At 48.9% G+C, this 16,845-nt stretch overlaps 1 protein-coding gene across 17 annotated transcripts in view; it reads right to left on the bottom strand.

Annotated features, from left to right (window-relative positions):
* Positions 1–16,845, bottom strand: part of MMEL1 (membrane metalloendopeptidase like 1) — a 42,274-nt gene that overhangs the window by 24,216 nt on the left and 1,213 nt on the right. For 7 of the 17 annotated variants that reach the window (XR_001717372.3, XR_010155232.1, XM_063805823.1 and 4 more), the window contains 2 exons: positions 15,009–15,146; positions 14,281–14,471 (listed from right to left, as the gene is read on the bottom strand). Coding sequence is in view for 15 of the 17 variants with exons in the window: in XM_016952683.3 (XP_016808172.1) it covers positions 14,281–14,471; positions 15,009–15,146 (329 nt within the window). In the remaining 2 variants the exon portion in view is untranslated. The remainder of the gene's footprint in view (positions 1–14,280; positions 14,472–15,008; positions 15,147–16,845) is intronic. The other 10 variants (XM_063805836.1, XM_063805832.1, XM_063805867.1 and 7 more) reach the window with 3 other exon arrangements.

The following is a 16,845-nucleotide window of genomic DNA, read 5'->3' as shown; positions in this document are numbered from 1 at the left end:
TTTTTCAGACACCACATTATCCTAGAAGCTGTTGGTTTTTGATACCATTATCCGATAAAAGAAGCCAGGGCTCCTTAGAAAAATGGTTGATTATACAACTGGGGTAGGAAACATACGAGATGAGCTTGGAGCATGTTGAAATGTCAAAAAGTAAAAAAGTGCTTTCCCCCAAAAAACTCACCCCAAATTCACAATAATGGGGATACATCAGAGGGTCATAGAAGCAACTGACAACTCCCAATGGCCAGAGTTAGAACAATTTGAGCAATGCAATATAGCAGTGGATTATAATGCAAAGTGTAAAATAAATATCTACAAATCATTGAGTAAATAAATAAATGAGGGAGAATAGATGAATCGCTCATACAGAAGAATGCCAAATACTTTAGGTAGATACTCTGCCTCTAAGGATGTGGAGCATAACTCCCCACTCCTCAGGTGTGAGCTGCACACAGTGGCTTCCTTTCAAAGACTGCACTATGAAAAAGAAGGGAAAAAAATAACTTGCAGTGCAGAAACCAGACACTACCTCCAGCCAGGCAATTAAGGTTAACATCAACAGTGATAAGTCCAGTCATTGAAAGTGTGCACCTGTGACTTGCGGCCTTCCTCTTCAACACATGTTACCCCAGTCTAATCATGAGAAAACCATTAGGCTAATTCCAACTGAGGGTCATTCCACCTGATCAGTAATCCTCAAGACTGTCAAGATCATAAAAAACAAAAACACAAACAAGAAAACAATGAAAGTCTGAGAAACTGTCACAGCCAAGAGGAGCCTGAGAAGACGTGGTATTCTGGATATGACCCTGGGACGGTAAGAGGACATGAGGGAAAATGGGGAAATGTGAATTGAGTGTGAACTTTAGTTAATAGTAATATTATCACTATTGGTTCACTACTTGTGGCAAATGTATCAGGCTAATGCAAGATGTTCATAATAGGGGAGACTGGGGGTGGGGTATATAGGGATTTCTGTACTATTTTGCAATGCTTCTGTAAATCTAAAATTGTTCTAAATTTTTGAAATATTACGGAAGGAAACCTGAACAGAAGATCTCAGACCTGTAGGACAATGTTAAATGGCTTAACATATATGTAACTAGAGACTCAGAGAGCAATCTTTGAAGAGATACTGACCAATAAATATTTAAAGTTGGTAAAAGATATAAATCTACCCCAAGAAGGGCAGTGTATCCCAAGCTGGGCAAATACAAAGAAAACCATCCAGCAGCATCATAGTCAAACTGTGGAGGACTAAAGATAAAGAGAAATTCATGATTAAGAATTTCAAGACATACTTAAAAGCAGTCAGTGGGGCTGGGCATGGTGGCTCATGCCTGAATCCCAGCACTTTGGGAGGCTGAGGTAGGTGGATTGCTTGAGTCCGGGAGTTGAGACCAGCCTGGGCAACATGGAGAAACCTTACCTCTATAAAAAAATTACAAAACAAAAATTAGCTGGGCATGATGGTGGACACCTGTGGTTCCAGCTATTTGGGAGGCTGAGGTGGGAAGATCGCTTGAGTCTGGGAGGGGGGATGTTCCAGTAAGCTGTGATTATGCCACTGCACTCCAGCCTGGGCAACAGAGTGAGACCCTAGCTCAAAAAAAAAAAAAAAAAAAAAAAAAAAGCAGACAAAAAAGACACATTATATTGAGGGGAACAACAGTAAGAATGACGGTGACCTCTCACCAGAAAGAATGAAGGCCAGAAGATGATGGAATGAGCTCTTTAAGTCCTTGAAAAAAACAATAATACATTATCAGCTTATAATTCTATACCCAGCAAAAACATATTTCAAAAGTGAAAGTGAAATAAAGACATTTTAGACCAAAGCTGAGAACATGTGTCTCTACCGGATGTGCCCCACAACAAATGCTAAAAGGTCTTCACTCAGAAGGGACACGAAACCAGTGGGAAGACCAGATTGGTGGGCAGGAATGATGAGCCTGAGAAAGGGTAAAGAGGGAGCAAAGTGTGACGGGAGACCTGGACCCAAACAGTGCCTCTGATTCATTTGTTTCCCATCTAGTCAGATGTATCCAGAACAAATTAGGACAACTGAAGAGGCGAGTTCATGCCACCTTCATGCCTGCATCCTGCCTCTACAGCTCCCACGGCATTCCCAACATAGGATTTCCCGTAGCCTTGTTGATGGGGGAAACCCCCAAGGAAATTCACCAGATGCTGCAGATCAAGGGCTGCCTGAGGATGTAGTGAGCTCCTGAGCAGCACTTTCAAAACGGAATTAGATGAGCTAGGCATGTTTTTTCCGTGTCATCCCTTAACTTACAGTGCCTCATTTAATCATCACAAGGAAGCTGGATCACTTGAGGCCAGGATCACTTCAAGACCAGCCTGGCCAACATGGCAAAACCCCGTCTCTACTAAAAATTCAAAAATTAGTCAGGCGTGGTGGTGCATGCCTGTAATCCCATCTACTCAAGAGGCTGAGGTGGGAGAATTACTTGAACACCGTGGGTGGAGGTTGCAGTGAGCTGAGATTGCACCACTGCACTCCAGCCTGGGTGACAGAGCGAGATTCTATCTCAAAAAAAAAAAAAAAAAAAAAGAAGCTTGTGAGGTTCCTCATCTCTACTTTTCTTGGGAAAACTGTTGGGGAGGCAAGATCACACACCCAAGGTCACTTTCCTTGGGGGAGTGGCAGGGCATGGACCTCCAGACCCCATACTGGCATTCGACAGCTCTGTTCTTCTAAGAGAAAAAGCAAAAACAGTGAGACCCTTTTGACACAATGGCTGAAAAGAAACAAAATCTTACCCTAATGCTAAAATATGATCACAGGAAACACAGTCAACGATCTCTCCAAAAGGAGATTTTTCTTTTTCATAATTCCAAAAAGGGCAGCTTTCCTGAATACTCAGTTGACACAAGATCTTCTCTTTGTTCTTTTATATTTGCTTGAATAACTTCTGTAATATGCCAATCATTTTGACATAGGCTTTCTACATTTTAAAAACTATTTTTGACATTTCCTCTGAAGGTTTTGTTTTCCTAAAGTTTTCCAAATGCCTTGATTTGAATAAGACCTCTCTGCCACGGTTTGGATGTGGTTTATTTTTCCCTACCAAGTTCTCATGTTGAAATGTGATACCCAATGTTGGGGGTGGGGCCTGGTGGGAGGTGTTTGGATTGTGGACCTGATTCTTCATGAATGGCTTGGTGCCCCTGAGTGGCTTGAAAAGAGCCTGGCACCTCTTCTCTCTCTCTCTCTCTCTTTCTCTTGCCGTATGACCTGCATGCACAGGCTCCCCTTTACCTTCCACCATGAATGGAACAGCCTGAAGTAGATGGGGAGCCATGCTTCCTGTGCAGCCTGCAGAATCATGAGCCAAATCCACCTCTTTTCTCTGTAAGTTACTCAGTCTCAGGTATTCCTTTAGAGCAACACAAATGGACTAAAACAATCTTGATGTAAATAATTTACATTTTTTTCTTTTCCCTCTCTTCTCCATCCCTCTTTCAGAAGAAACAAAGGCACAAAGAACTTCACAGAGTGGAGAAAGAAACGCCCTCCCTGGAGGATGTGTAATCACAGACGGCTTGTCATGCCATTGCCGAGTTTACAGAAATGTGTGGCCAAGGAAACCTCTCGCCGAGAAGCCAATTTAAAGAAACTCCAGGCTGGTAGTGTCCTAAGGTGCCTGATGAAAACAAATACATATTCTCCAGAGGGAACATTTCTCAGCCCAATAACACAGGATCCCCATAGATAAAGCCAATTTGAATATGTATTTACATTTTTTAAAAAGAAAATCTTACATTAATGAGAGACAACAAACAGCAAAACCAGAACCCCAAAGATTGCCAATTAGGAATGATCTGATCCAGAACGTATGGAAGCTGGCACCACTGGCCCTGGATCTGAGTCTTCTCTGCATCCGTGCCTTGGCCATGGGACTCCATAGTTGCTCCCACAAAAGGGACAAATTTTTTTTTTTCTTATATCTCTTGACTGTGGGTGGCCCGAGTGACTTGCTTTGGCCAACAGAATGAGGTGGGAATGACAGGGTTCCAGTTCTGAGCCTGGGCCCTAAGAGGGCTTTCATGTTTTCACCTGTCCTTTTGGATTTCTTTCACTGCCAGGAGAGGGATCTGTGCAGGAATGCTTGCCGGGCTCTGGTAGGAGGATGAAAGTTACGTGGACAGAGCACCCCAGCTGAGCCCACCCTAGGTCAGATGACCCCAGGCAAACAGTGGAGGTGCCTCACAATAAATCATTGTTTTATGCCAGTGAGTGTTGGGCTGGGTTTTAAGACCCCAATTGCTAAAATAAAATAACATAAGTATGTTTGAAATGCTTCAAAAAGAATCAAAACTAGGCCAGGTGTGGTGGCTCATGCCTGTAATCCTAGCACTTTGGGAGGCCAAGGTGGGCAGATCACTTGAGGTCAGGAGTTTGAGACCAGCCTGGCCAACATGGTGAAACCCCGTCTCTACTAAAATTACAAAAATTAGCCAGGCATGGTGGTGGACACCTGTAATCCCAGCTTCTCAGGAGGCTGAGGCATGAGAATCACTTGAATCCAGGAGGCAGAGGTTGCATGGATCCGAGATCGCGCCACTGCATTCCAGCCTGGGCGACAGAGTGAGACTCTATCAAAAAAAAAAAAAAAAAAAAAAAAAAAAAAAAAAAATCAAAAGCAAGAACAAGGAACAATAAAAAATCAATTTGAAAAAGGATCCATTGTAAATTCTAGAAATAAAACTACGTAGTTGTTGAGATTTAAAAAACAAAAACAACTACAAACCCAAAAGGCTGAGTTAAGCAACAGACATAACAGAACAGAAGATTTAGTGAAATGAAGTGTAGTTCTAAAGAACTGACCCAGAATGCAGGAGAAAGTCAACAAGATGGAAAATATGAAAGAAAAGCTGAAAGACATGGAGGACAGTGGGAAAAACGGAGCAGATACGCAGTGGAAAATGGAAAAGGAGAGAAAAGGGATATTGTGGGAGGTACACCATCCAGGAAGATAACGGGTACAATTTTCCAACATTAATATATGTTATCAGTGCTCAGCTTCAGGAATCACAACAAATCCACAGCAGAATAAATACAAATAATTTCACAGCTAAACAACTCATGACAACAATTCAGAATACCCAAGACAAAGAGAACATAGCTCAAGGAGAAAAGATTGTTCACCCAATAGAGGAGCGGCAGTTAGGCTGACTGCACTTTTCTCTGAAGCCACGTCTGAACAGCAGCAAGGGGAGTCAGAAGACATGAGAGCTAAACCTTCAAGATATTGAGAGAAAATAACAGCTCAGACTCATTTAACCAATTAAATGATCACTGAAGGACGAGCGCTAAATAAAGTAATTTTCACATAGACAAGAGATAAGAGTTTAATGCTGATAGATTATTTTCAAGCAGGGCTCCCCAAACTTGTCTGATCACAAGCAAGGTCTCAAATGCGTGTGGGATTCAGAGGTCTTACCCTACAAGATTCCCGGGTTTCACTGTTTGGGGCTTGTTATGGACTGACTTCGTGGTTTGAAGCCCTAACCCCTAATGTGACTATTTGGAGATAGGGCCTGTGAGGAGGTTTAAAATCAGCTCAATGGGCAGGGCTGGTGGGGGGCATAACCCGGTAAGGCTGGTGCCCTCATAAGAGGGGGAAGAAATGACAGAGCTCACTGTCTCTTTCCACCACATGAGGACACAGCAAGAAGGTGGCCATTTGGTAGACCAGCTTATTGAAGTGGGAAAACATTTTTAAACAATAAAATAATGAAAAAAAAAAAAAAAAAAAAAGCATGGGCCTTGTGGGAAGAAAGCATGAACCAAAAATAAACTAAATTTTCCAGGTGACTGATGGACCCTCCCTTCAGCCAAGGGCATTCCAAAGTTAACCTGAAAAATGAGTTCAGGCCATGATGGGAAGTGGGGGTTGGACATGCCCCATTATACCCTCTTCCCATTGGAATTCAGGCACAGCTGACCAGCATTCACCTTAAAACAGAGACATGCCAGGTGTGATGGCTCACACCTATAATCCCAGCACTTTGGGAGGCTGAGGCGGGAGGACTGCTCGAGCCCAGGAGTTTGAGACCAGCCTGGGCAACACAGAGACACCCATCTTTACAAAAAATAGAAAAACCTAGCCAGGTGTGGTGGCATGTGCCTGTGGTCCCAGCTACTTGGGAGGCTGAGGTGGGAGGATCACTTGAGCCCAGGAGGTTGAGGCTGCAGTGAGCTGTGATTGCACCACTGCCCTCCAGCCTGAGTGACAGAGTGAGACCCTATCTCAAAAACAAACAAACAAAACCAGAGACCTTAAGACTGAAAGAACAGACTAAGTCTAATAAGAACTAAAATCTATTTTCTCCAAAGCCTGCTACCTGGAGGCCTCACCTATATAATAAGGACCTTGGTCTCCACAACCCCTTATTTTAACCCAGACATTCCCTTCTATTGGTTCCAAGTCTTTAGATAAACTCTTCCAGCCAACTGCTATCAGAAAACCTTTGAATCTACCTGTGATGTGGAAGCCCCTACTTGGAGTTGTCCCACCTTTCTGGACTGAACCAACGCACATTTTTTTTGTTTTGGAGATGGAGTTTCATCCATCATCATGCAATGGCACAATCTCGGCTCACTGCAACCTCTGCCTCTCAGGTTCAAGTGATTCTCCTGCCTCAGCCTCCCGAGTAGCTGGGATTACAGGCATCCGCCATCACGCCTGGCTAATTTTGTATTTTAAGTAGAGATGGGATTTCTCACGTTGGTCAGGCTGATCTCGAGCTCCTGACTTCAGGTGATCCGCCTGCCTTGGCCTCCCGAAGTGCTGGGATTACAGGTGTGAGCCACTGTGCCCAGCCATATCTTACATGTATTGATTGATGTCTTATGTTTCCCGAAAATGTGTAAATCCAGACTGCAGCCTAACCACCTAGGGCACACATCCTCAGGACCTCCTGGGGCTGTGTCACGGGCCATTGGTCACTCGTATTTGGCTCCGAATAAATCTCTGCAAATGTTTTACAGAGTTTGACTCTTGTCATTGACAAGAGGGTCTGATTCAGTTGGCATCTAGATCTTGGACTTCACAGCCTCCAGAACTAGGAGAAAATATGTTTCTGTTTTTAAGCCACCTGAGCATTTTGTGACTGTAGCCCAGGCAAACTGAGGGAGGGCCCAACGTCTGGATTTGTAACAATTTCCCCAGGTGATTCCAATTATCAAGCAAGTTTGGTCAACACTGTTTTAAACCAGTGCTTCCCTAACGTGAATGTGCAGATGAATCACCTGGGGGTCTTGCTGAAATACCAACACTGGTCCTGCAGCCTTGGTTGGACCTTGAGTTTCTGAATTTCTAACAGGCTCCCAGGCAATGGCTGACACCACTGGTCTGTGGGCCACACTTTGAGTAGGAGACTCTGAAGTATGTATTTCAGAAAGAAGAAAAATTATTTAATAAGAACTGCCCAAGATGTAAGAAGAAAGATGAATAATGGAATTCATGAAGATAGGGGAAGATCTGAGTTAACATTGACCATATTAAATAGTAATGTTGCTGATCTGTGGTAGATAAAAAGTAAGATAGAAACCAAATTCTTGGCCGGGCGCGGTGGCTCACGTCTGCAATCTCAGCACTTTGGGAAGCCAAGGCGGGTGGATCACCTGAGGTCAGGAGTTTGAGACCAGCCTGGCCAACATGGCAAAATCCCATCTCTACTAAAAATACAAAAATTATTTGGGCGTGGTGGTGGTCACCAGTAATCCCAGCTACTTGGGAGGCTGAGGCAGGAGAATCGCTTGAATCTGGGGGCGAAGGTTGCAGTGAGCCAAAATAGTGTCACTTCGCTCCAGCCTGGGTGAAAGAGTGAAACTCTGTCTCAAAAAAAAAAAAGGCCAGGCACGGTGGCTCACACCTGTAATCCCAGCACTTTGGGAGGCCAAGGTCAAGAGATCAAGACCATCCTGGCCAACATGGTGAAACCCCATCTCTACTAAAAATACAAAAAATTAGCTGGGCGTGATGGCACGCACCTGTAGTCCCAGCTACTCAGGAGGCTGAGGCAGGAGACTCGCTTGAACCCAGGAGGCAGAAGTTGCAGTGAGCCGAGATCGCACCACTGCACTCCAGCCTGGCAACAGAGTGACTCCGTCTAAAAAAAAAAAAACCAAGTTCTTAACGGCAATAACATGTGAACAGGGTGGGTAGTGGTGCGAAGAGTTAAACTGTTCTAAATGCTTGTATTGTTTGGAAGAAATAATAGAGATATTGATTACTTTAATATTTAAGTTAAATAAGCATGAAAATTTAAGGTAGAGAAGTTCTGCTTTTTGCCGAGGACATCAAAAGTTGCAACTGAATATCATTTCCTTCCGTACAAGAAAAAGCCAAAGAATCTACAAAAAGCACAACTTTTTGGAGCCCATCCAAGACCTGAGGTCAAAGACAATCAGGTAAACAATTTCCGAGTGACAAGGCCCTCCAAGGAAAGGCCGGATATGTAAATTATTTCACTTTGGTCAAGACCTGAGAGTAAGAGATGTTCCAAGTGGGTCAGAAGAAATCAGCTAAAATTTTTCACACATTCTTACAGGCCCAGTGTGGGCTGCTACATGAGTTTGGAGTAGCCGGGAGCCCCCATCACGAAGAGGTTTTCACTCACTCCATGTTCTGTCCACGGCCTTTCCCAGATGCCGATGAGAAAGGCTGGGGCAGGTCTCAGAAGGCTGGAGAGAGCCTCCCTTGGTGGCCCAGGGATGGAGGCAGGGACCTGCTTTGGCTGAGACATGAAACTATACTCGTCTGGCAGGCAGCAAAAGCTTTAAACCACTGAGGCAGGTGGAACCCCTTTCACGCCCAGGAACCAGGCAAATCCCCTGTTCTGTAGGAGGGTCAGGAGTAAAAATCCTCAGCCCATGGAAGGGCAGGAGATCCTTGTGGGCCCAGCATCCTAGACTGACATCAAGCAGTGGTCTCCTGCCTCTAGAGGAGGGGTGGGCAACTCAGGCACAGGGCGAAGCTTGGTTGACATGGGGATGGGGTAGGGATGCCAAGAGGTGCATCCCCAGCCCCAGGTATACTAGGCCTGCCTAAGCCTGAGACTGGGCCACGACACCAGAGAGCCCCCACCTCCAGCCCGAGCCTAGTACTGACCAGCAACAGCAACTCACCACTCACAGAAGGACCAGGGCATGGGGAGGATGCCCTCTGTGTCATAGGCATCCAGACTGCTGAAGGCCAAGGCTGGAGCAGGCAAGAGGAGAGAACCGTCTGGTCCCCGGGCTTACTTCTCTAAGCTCAGGGAACAGGAGCTCATTGCTGGAGAAACGTGAGTCTGAGGTGCACTGTGGGTAACAACAGCAGTAGAACCCCCAGCCAGCTAACTCCTAACCAGAGGAATTCAATCCCTCACACTCACGCACTGACGGAAGAGGAGGTAGTACCTAAGTCTGTATATTAGGAAACCGTCCTGCATATACCATTTCAAAAAGACTCATATACCAAATGGTGCAATGTATTATTATGTAAAAATTTAAACACTATTCATGAGGCTCCTGATTTTATGTTTTGACAAATATTGGAGTCTGCAAAGAAGTATCTCAGACCCTCCCACAGCAGTGTATTGTGATGATGTTGCCAATAATACAGAATATTACTAATGACAGCAATAGCTCTTACGTTCTTAACAGTGTGTTCCAGGCCCAGTGCAAATGCTATTGATCTCAGTCTCTACTTGTATCGTCCATTATCACACTGCTAGAAAGAACTACCTGAAACTGGGTAATTTATGAAGAAAAGAGGTTTCATTGACTCCCAGTTCCTCAGGCTGTACAGGAAGCGTGGCTAGGACACCTGAGGAAGCTTACAATCATGGCAGAAGGCAAAAGGGACGCAAGCACGTCTCACCATGGTGGAGCAGGGGAGAGAGAGAGCGCGAAGGGGGAGGAGATGCACACTTTCAAACAACCAGATCTCGTGAGAACTCACTCACTATCACGAGAACTTCAAGAGGGAAATCCACTCCCATGATCCAATCACATCCCACCAGGCCTCTCCCCTGACACATGAGGATTACAATTTGACATGAGATTGGGTGGGGACGCAGAGCCAAACTATATCATTTTGCCCCCAGCCCCTCCCAAATCTCATGTCCTTCTCACATTTTGAAACCAATCATGCCTTCCCAACAGTCCCCCAAAGTCTGAACTCATTCTGGCATTAACTCAAAATTCCGAGTCCAAAGTTTCATCTGAGATAAGGTGTCTCGGGCCTAATGGGCCTATTTGGATTCTGGAGGCAGCACATTCCTCATTTGGGTGTGTTACTTCAGCCCATTTATCAAGTGACCCAAAAGGCTGCCAGTGTCGAGTGGGGTCCAGAACAGGAGCAGGCTCTGCAACAGGTCCAGGCTGCTGGGCAAGCTGCTCTGCCACTTGGGCTGTATGACCCAGCAGATCCAACGGTGCCTGGAGTGTCAGTGGCAGATAGATAGGGATGCTGTTTGGAGCCTTTGGCAGGCCCCTGTGGGTGAATCACAGCGGAGCCCTCTAGGATTTTGGAGCAGGGCCCTGCTATCTTCTGCAGTTAACTGCTCTCCTTTTGAGACAGCTCTTGGCCTGTTACTGGGCTTTGGTGGAAAGTGAACGTTTGACTACGGATCACCATGTCACCATGCGACCTGAACTTCCTATCATGAACTGGGTGCTTTCTGACCCATCTAGCCATAAAGTGGTTCATGCACAGCGGCATTCCATCATCAAATGGAACTGGTATATACAAGATTGGGCTCAAGCAAGTCCTGAAGGCACAAGTAAGTCACATGAGGAAGTGGCTCAAATGCCCATGGTCTTCCTCCCACTCTGCCTTCTCTCCTCCAGCCTGCACCGATAGCCTCATGGGGAGTTCCCTATGACCAGTTGACAGAGGAAGAGAAGACTAGGGCCTGATTCACAGATGGTTCTGCATGATATGAAGGCACCACCCACAAGTGGACAGCTGCAGCACTATAGCCCCTTTCCAGGACATCCATGAAGGACAGCAATGACGGGAAATCTTCCCAGTGGGCAGAACTTCAAGCAGCGTACCTTGTTGTGCACTTTGCTCGGAAGGAGAAGAGGCCAGATGTGCGATGCGATTATGTACTGATTCATGGGCTGTAGCCAATGGTTTGGCTGGATGGTCAGGTACTTGGAAGAAGTATGATTGGAAAATTGGTGACAAAGAAATTTGGGGAAGAGGTATGTGGATTGAGCTTTCTGAGTGGTCAAAAACTGTGAGCCTGGGTGCTAGCCACAATCTGATAATGCCTCCTCATGATCTAAACTGTACGATAAAGAGAGAAGGGTTCACAGACCAGGTTTATACACGAGGGGCACTCCAGTCTTGGGGTTGGACTTCTGTAAAAAGCCAGATGTAAATATTTGAGGCTTTGTGGGCCACATACATGCTTCATCTCACCTGTTCAACTTTGCTGTCCTAGCAGGAAAGTAGCCATAGATGATACATAAATGAATGGGTCTGGCTGTGTTCCAATAAAACTTTATATACAAAAAGAAGCAAGGGGCCAGATTTGGCCTATGGGCCACAGTTTGCCAACCCCTGTACTAGAAAATGAATACAGTTGTTTTGGAGGAGTAGAATTCTAGGATGGACATGAGACTGTATTTCTCACTGTCATTTTTGTAAAAACATTTGATTTTATAAAAGAAAGTTTATAACTTTAAAAATAATTAAAACAAAAAAATCTAAGATAACTGTCGAAAAGATAGAAATACAAAACTTCCAAGTTAGTTGAGGGAAAATAGAGGAAATAATGATAGGTTGATCCAAAACAAGACAAGAAAAGAGAAAAAAAGCATGAGACACACAAAACAACACAATAGGAAACACATACATTTTAGTTGTCCTGGTAATTATAAACCAACAAAATCCTCCAATTAAAAGATAGACAACCCCCCAATCCAGCCATACACGATTGAAAGAGACACATCTAAAGCTAAGGAGATGAAAAGTTTCAAAGAAAAAGAATGGAAAGAATAGACACAGCAAATGCTGAGTAGCTAGTACTCATGTCAGGCTCAACAGGATTTAAGGCAAAAAGCCTTGTTAAGTCAGAAACGGTGACTACACAGTTTCACGAAGTGAAAGATATATTAACTTCATATGTGTATCTTACTACAATATTAAATTTATGAAACTAACTTTATAATTCATACCTAAATTTGCGTTCACATAGTAATATCGCCTTAAATAGGTAAATTAGGTAAGATTTGATGTAACTACAAGAATGGGTGATTCTTTAGTGCAAGATTTTAGCATACACACTTCAGTACATGATTTTAAGAAATCATTTTCTTGATCTTTCCAAATCTTTCATTCTTTTGAGATCAAGAGAATGGAAAAAGAGCCAATATGTAGAAGACTTGATTGATCTAGTGGATGTAGATAGACACCATCACTCAGCATTTGGTGATTGAGCCTATTCCGCAGCACACAGGGCTTATTTATAAAATCGATCAAATGTTAGCCCCAAAGCAAGCCCAGCAAATATCAAAGAAAGAACCACATAAATAATGGCATAAACCATGGTTTCTGACAACACAGTTAAGTTAGAAATCAATAATTTTAAAAAAGTAACTAAAAACTCATGTCTGGAAATTAAAAAAATTTCTAAATGACTTATAAGTCAATGAAAAAGTCATAATGGAAATGAGAAAATACACAGAAATAAATGATAATAACTGCTTAGAAAACCTTCCACAAACAATCCTGGACTGAGGCCAAGGTCAGCTGTGGGGTCATTCCTGGTGGGGGGTCTTGACAGGGAACAGAGGGCTCTGCCGCCCTGGAGGGAGGGGGTCCAGGGCCCGTTTCCACACTGGAGTGGGTGGAGGCAGGCTTTGCTGAGATCCATGGCACCGTGGGGCACTCCCGAGGCACCTGGCTGGGCAGAGAGGGTCTCTCTGGGATGGGTGGGCTCAGGCCCCTTGGCACGACCCAGAAGAAGAGAGAGGCCTCCTCCTACCCCACAGCTGGGGGTGTGTGTGGGGTCAGCCTTGTTTTATGAAAGCCTGGAAAGCAGGTGTTTTGAGCCCAGCAGGCTCTGAACAGAGCTTCCCTCGGGCTCTGGGTTCCTCAGGGTGAGTGAGCCTTTCCCTCCCCCACTGCCCACTGCCCATGGAGGTCGCAGGACCCCTCTGTCCCAGGGGAGACCCTAGAGGGCCAGGGGCTGCGGTCTGGGCAGCAGCCACACTGTACAGTGGCCAGCCATGCAGCCCCGGGCCGGGACGCCCTGCACATCCACAGGCAGCACCCACTTCTGCTTCACAGACACAGCCTCCCGCAGGGGTTGGAGGGATGGTCCCAGGCAGTGCGCAGGGCTCCAGACATGAGGGGGCATTCTAGTAACACAGGCTGAGGCGCCCCATTGTTGGACCTGGGGTGCGAGGTCCGCCATGAGCTCTGAGTCCGGTGCCTGCCACGGTGGGAGCGCCCTACACACCTGCCCCGGGGGTGAGCATTGCTCCCCGATGTGTGCGCGCTGCCCGGTCTCAGAGGGACCAGGGCTGTGCCTGCGGAGGGGCTGGCAGGGGCGGCTGGAAAGTGACCAGGTCTACGGGTGCCTGGGAGCCCCTGAACCGAGAGGGGAGAGCAAGGGAGGGGCCGGAGTGGGGGCGGGGGGAGTGTTCCTGGGACAGCCCGAGGTTCCAGCGAGCAGCCCTGGCCACGGCTTTGTCTCCGTGGGACCCCAGCCTGGCCCCTTCCCGCCGTGGTCCCGTGACCTGACCCGGCCTTGAGCGGGGCGGGGGCAGCAGGACCCTCAGGTCTCTCCGCAGGATGGCAGCGGGGGAGTGAGGCAGCCAGGTGAGCCCGGGCGGCGGGAGGGACACGGACGCCGGTGGTCCCCAGCCGGGGCTGCGCGGCCAGGCAGGGAGGGGGTGGGCGGAGGGGCGGGCGACGGGTCTGCGCCCCCCACCCTCCGGGAGTCCGGCGGAGGCGGAGGCGGAGGCGGAGGCGGGCGGGTGCAGAGCTGCAGAAGCAGCGCGCGGGAGTCGGGGCCGGGGCAGAGCTTTCTGGAAGGGACCGCGGGCTCCCTGCAGGTCAGTGCCCCTCCCGCCGCCTCTGAGTCCGCAGCTCGGCCCCGGGAGCCCCTGGGTGCCCAGTGCAGACCCACCTGCCCCATCTGACGGGCGGGCTCGGGCTGGGGGCAGGCGGACCCTGCAGCAGGTGCAGCGGGGCGAGCGCGGAGAGCGGGCGCGGGGACAGGCGGGGGCGGGGCACCCGCACTCACCTCTGCGGTCGGCGTAGAGGACACCCAAGGCCACCAGGGCAGCGGTCACCAGCAGCAGCAGCAGCAGCAGCCCCCCCTCCAGGAACCCCGGGCGCTTCTGCCCTGCACGGCCGGCGCTCTCCACCATCCCCACGGGGCCTTCGGACTTCCCCATCAGCAGGGCTCTGGACGGGAGAGCACCGCGGAGGAACCTGCAGGCCCAGGGCAGGGGAGAGGGGAGAGGGGCATGGAGCTCCCCGAGCCCGGCCCGAGGCTGGAAGGGCCGGATGCTGGCTGGGAGCGGGCGCTGGGTGCCTTTGGAACACTCTGTTCCCGTCTCCCTCTCCAAGCCCACAGCCCTGGGTGACTGGGTCCCGGGACTTTCCACACTACCCCTGGGCCAGAATCTCTGAGTGCATGGAGGTTCTAGGACTGGGATGCTCCCAGCTTGGGGTGGCAAGCTGGACCCAGGAGGCTCAGCTCCTGTGCTGTCAAGGGACCCCTGTAGTGGAGCCCCCCTGGGCTGCTCATGCTGGGTGTCTTGGAGCTGTGGGCCTGAGCGCTAGGTCAGGGACGCTGTCGGGGAGGCCACTTGGGCTTCTGGGCTCCCAGCCCACCTTTCCTGTTGAAGCCCAGAAGCCAGTGATGGGCGACACCAGAACAGTAGGTACCCACACAGGCAGTGACTACGTGGGCCAGGAAGGGATCTGCAGGGCCAGGCAGGCTTGAGTCTCAACCCTGGCAGCTACCTGGCTGGTGTGCAGCTCTGGTCGTCCCCTGACCCTGTTGCTATGGAGGGGACACCTTCTGGAGCCAGCAGGGCAGTGGGCAGCACTTGAAGACACACACGGCTGGGCACAGGCTGCTGCTGTAGGCAGGACAGGGAGCTGGGCAGGAAGGGTTGGGGCACAGGACACTGGACTCAGGAGGCTCCCAAGTCTGCGTGCTCCAGTGTGCGTGTATGTATGTGTGGGAGTGTGAACCTGAGTGTACACATGTGTGCAAATGAGTGTGTGCATGTAGTTGGGCAGGTGCATGTGTATGACTGTGTGTGCATGTGTGCCTATGTTCTGATGTATGATTGTGTACACACACGTGTGCACATGTTCTGGTGTGTGCATGTGCATGACTGTGCATGAGTGTGAATGTGTGTGCACGCTCTGGTGTGTGCATGTGTGTGACTGTGTGCACGTGTGTGCGTGTGCTCTTGTGTGTGCGTGTGCATGATTGTGTGCGTGGATATGCACTGTCTATGCTCGTGTGTGCATGTGTGTGACTGTGAGTGTGCACATGTGTGTCCTCTCGTGTGTGCATGTGTGTGACTGAGTGTGCACGTGTGTGCATGTGCTCACGTGTGTGTGCATGATTATGTGTGCGGATATGCACGTGTGTGTATGCTCGTGTGTGCACGTGTGTGACTGTGATTGTGCATGTGTGCTCTCATGTGTGCATGTGCATGATTGCGTGGATATGCACGTGTGTACGTGTGTGACTGAGTGTGCACGTGTGTGTCCTCTCGTGTGTGCGTGTGCATGATTATGTGCATGGATATGCACCTGTGTGCGTGTACTCTCATGTGTGCATGTGTGTGACTGTGCATTGTGTGCGTGTGCTCTTGTGTGTGCATGTGCATGATTGTGTACGTGGATATGCACGTGTGTGCGTGTACGCTTGTGTGTGCACATGTGTGACTGTGTGTGCACATGTGTGTGTGCTCTCATGTGCATGTGCATGATTGTGTGGGTGTGCACGTGTGTGCGTGTGCTCTGGTGTGTGGCTGTGCATGTCTGTGTGAGTGTGCACATATGTGAGCACATGCATGGATGTGCACATCCCTCGCTGGCACTCGGAGCCCTGCTGGGAAGTTGCCCGGCCCTAGGGAAGCGGCTGGGTGCTTTGGCCTTCCAGCACTTTCAGTCGTCACACGCAATCACACACCTGCTGTGCTGAGCCCCAGCTTAGCCCTGTACCAGGCAGGGCGGATAATGTGGGAGCAGCGAAAGGAAGCCAGGCCCAGTCCTGCCTGTGGGCGGGTCAGGGACTGGCTGCTGAGACTGCCAGCACCTGGGCTAAATGTGCTTCCGCCCCCCTGTACCCCACCGCCCCCCTGCTGTGGACATTGCCTGAGTTCTGTCCCTGACTCCCTGGGAGATCCTAGATGTCCCTTAGCCTGTCTGGGCAACACCCTGCAAAGGTGGCTGGGCCAGCTCATTTCAGCGACTCCTCCAGGGATCCCTGACCTCTGGCTGTGTGAGGAGCGGGGACGGGGACCTGGACCTCACTCCTCTCCTCCAGGTCCCTCGCTCCTCGCTTCCTGTCCCCTCAGCCACCTCTCTCAGTCCCTGGCTCTGTGAACCGCAGCGTTCATGCATCCACACACCCTCAGATGCTTCCTTTGACGGCCTCTGCTGTGCCCCTAGACACCCCTGTCCCGCCACTGGCTGAAGCTGGACTTTGGAGCCATCTGCCTCCCTTGCCTGCGTCCACACCCCGCGCCAGTCCTCAGCCTCCAAGCCCATCTCAGTCGGACCCTTTCTCATTCCTGCCACTCGCTGCCTGTTCCAGGCCCCACCAATCACCTCCCCC

The sequence above is a fragment of the Pan troglodytes genome, chromosome 1 (genome assembly GCF_028858775.2).
Source record: "Pan troglodytes isolate AG18354 chromosome 1, NHGRI_mPanTro3-v2.0_pri, whole genome shotgun sequence".
NCBI lineage: Eukaryota > Metazoa > Chordata > Mammalia > Primates > Hominidae > Pan > Pan troglodytes.
Note: the sequence above shows the minus strand (reverse complement) of the source record. Positions and strands in the feature narration are given on the sequence as shown.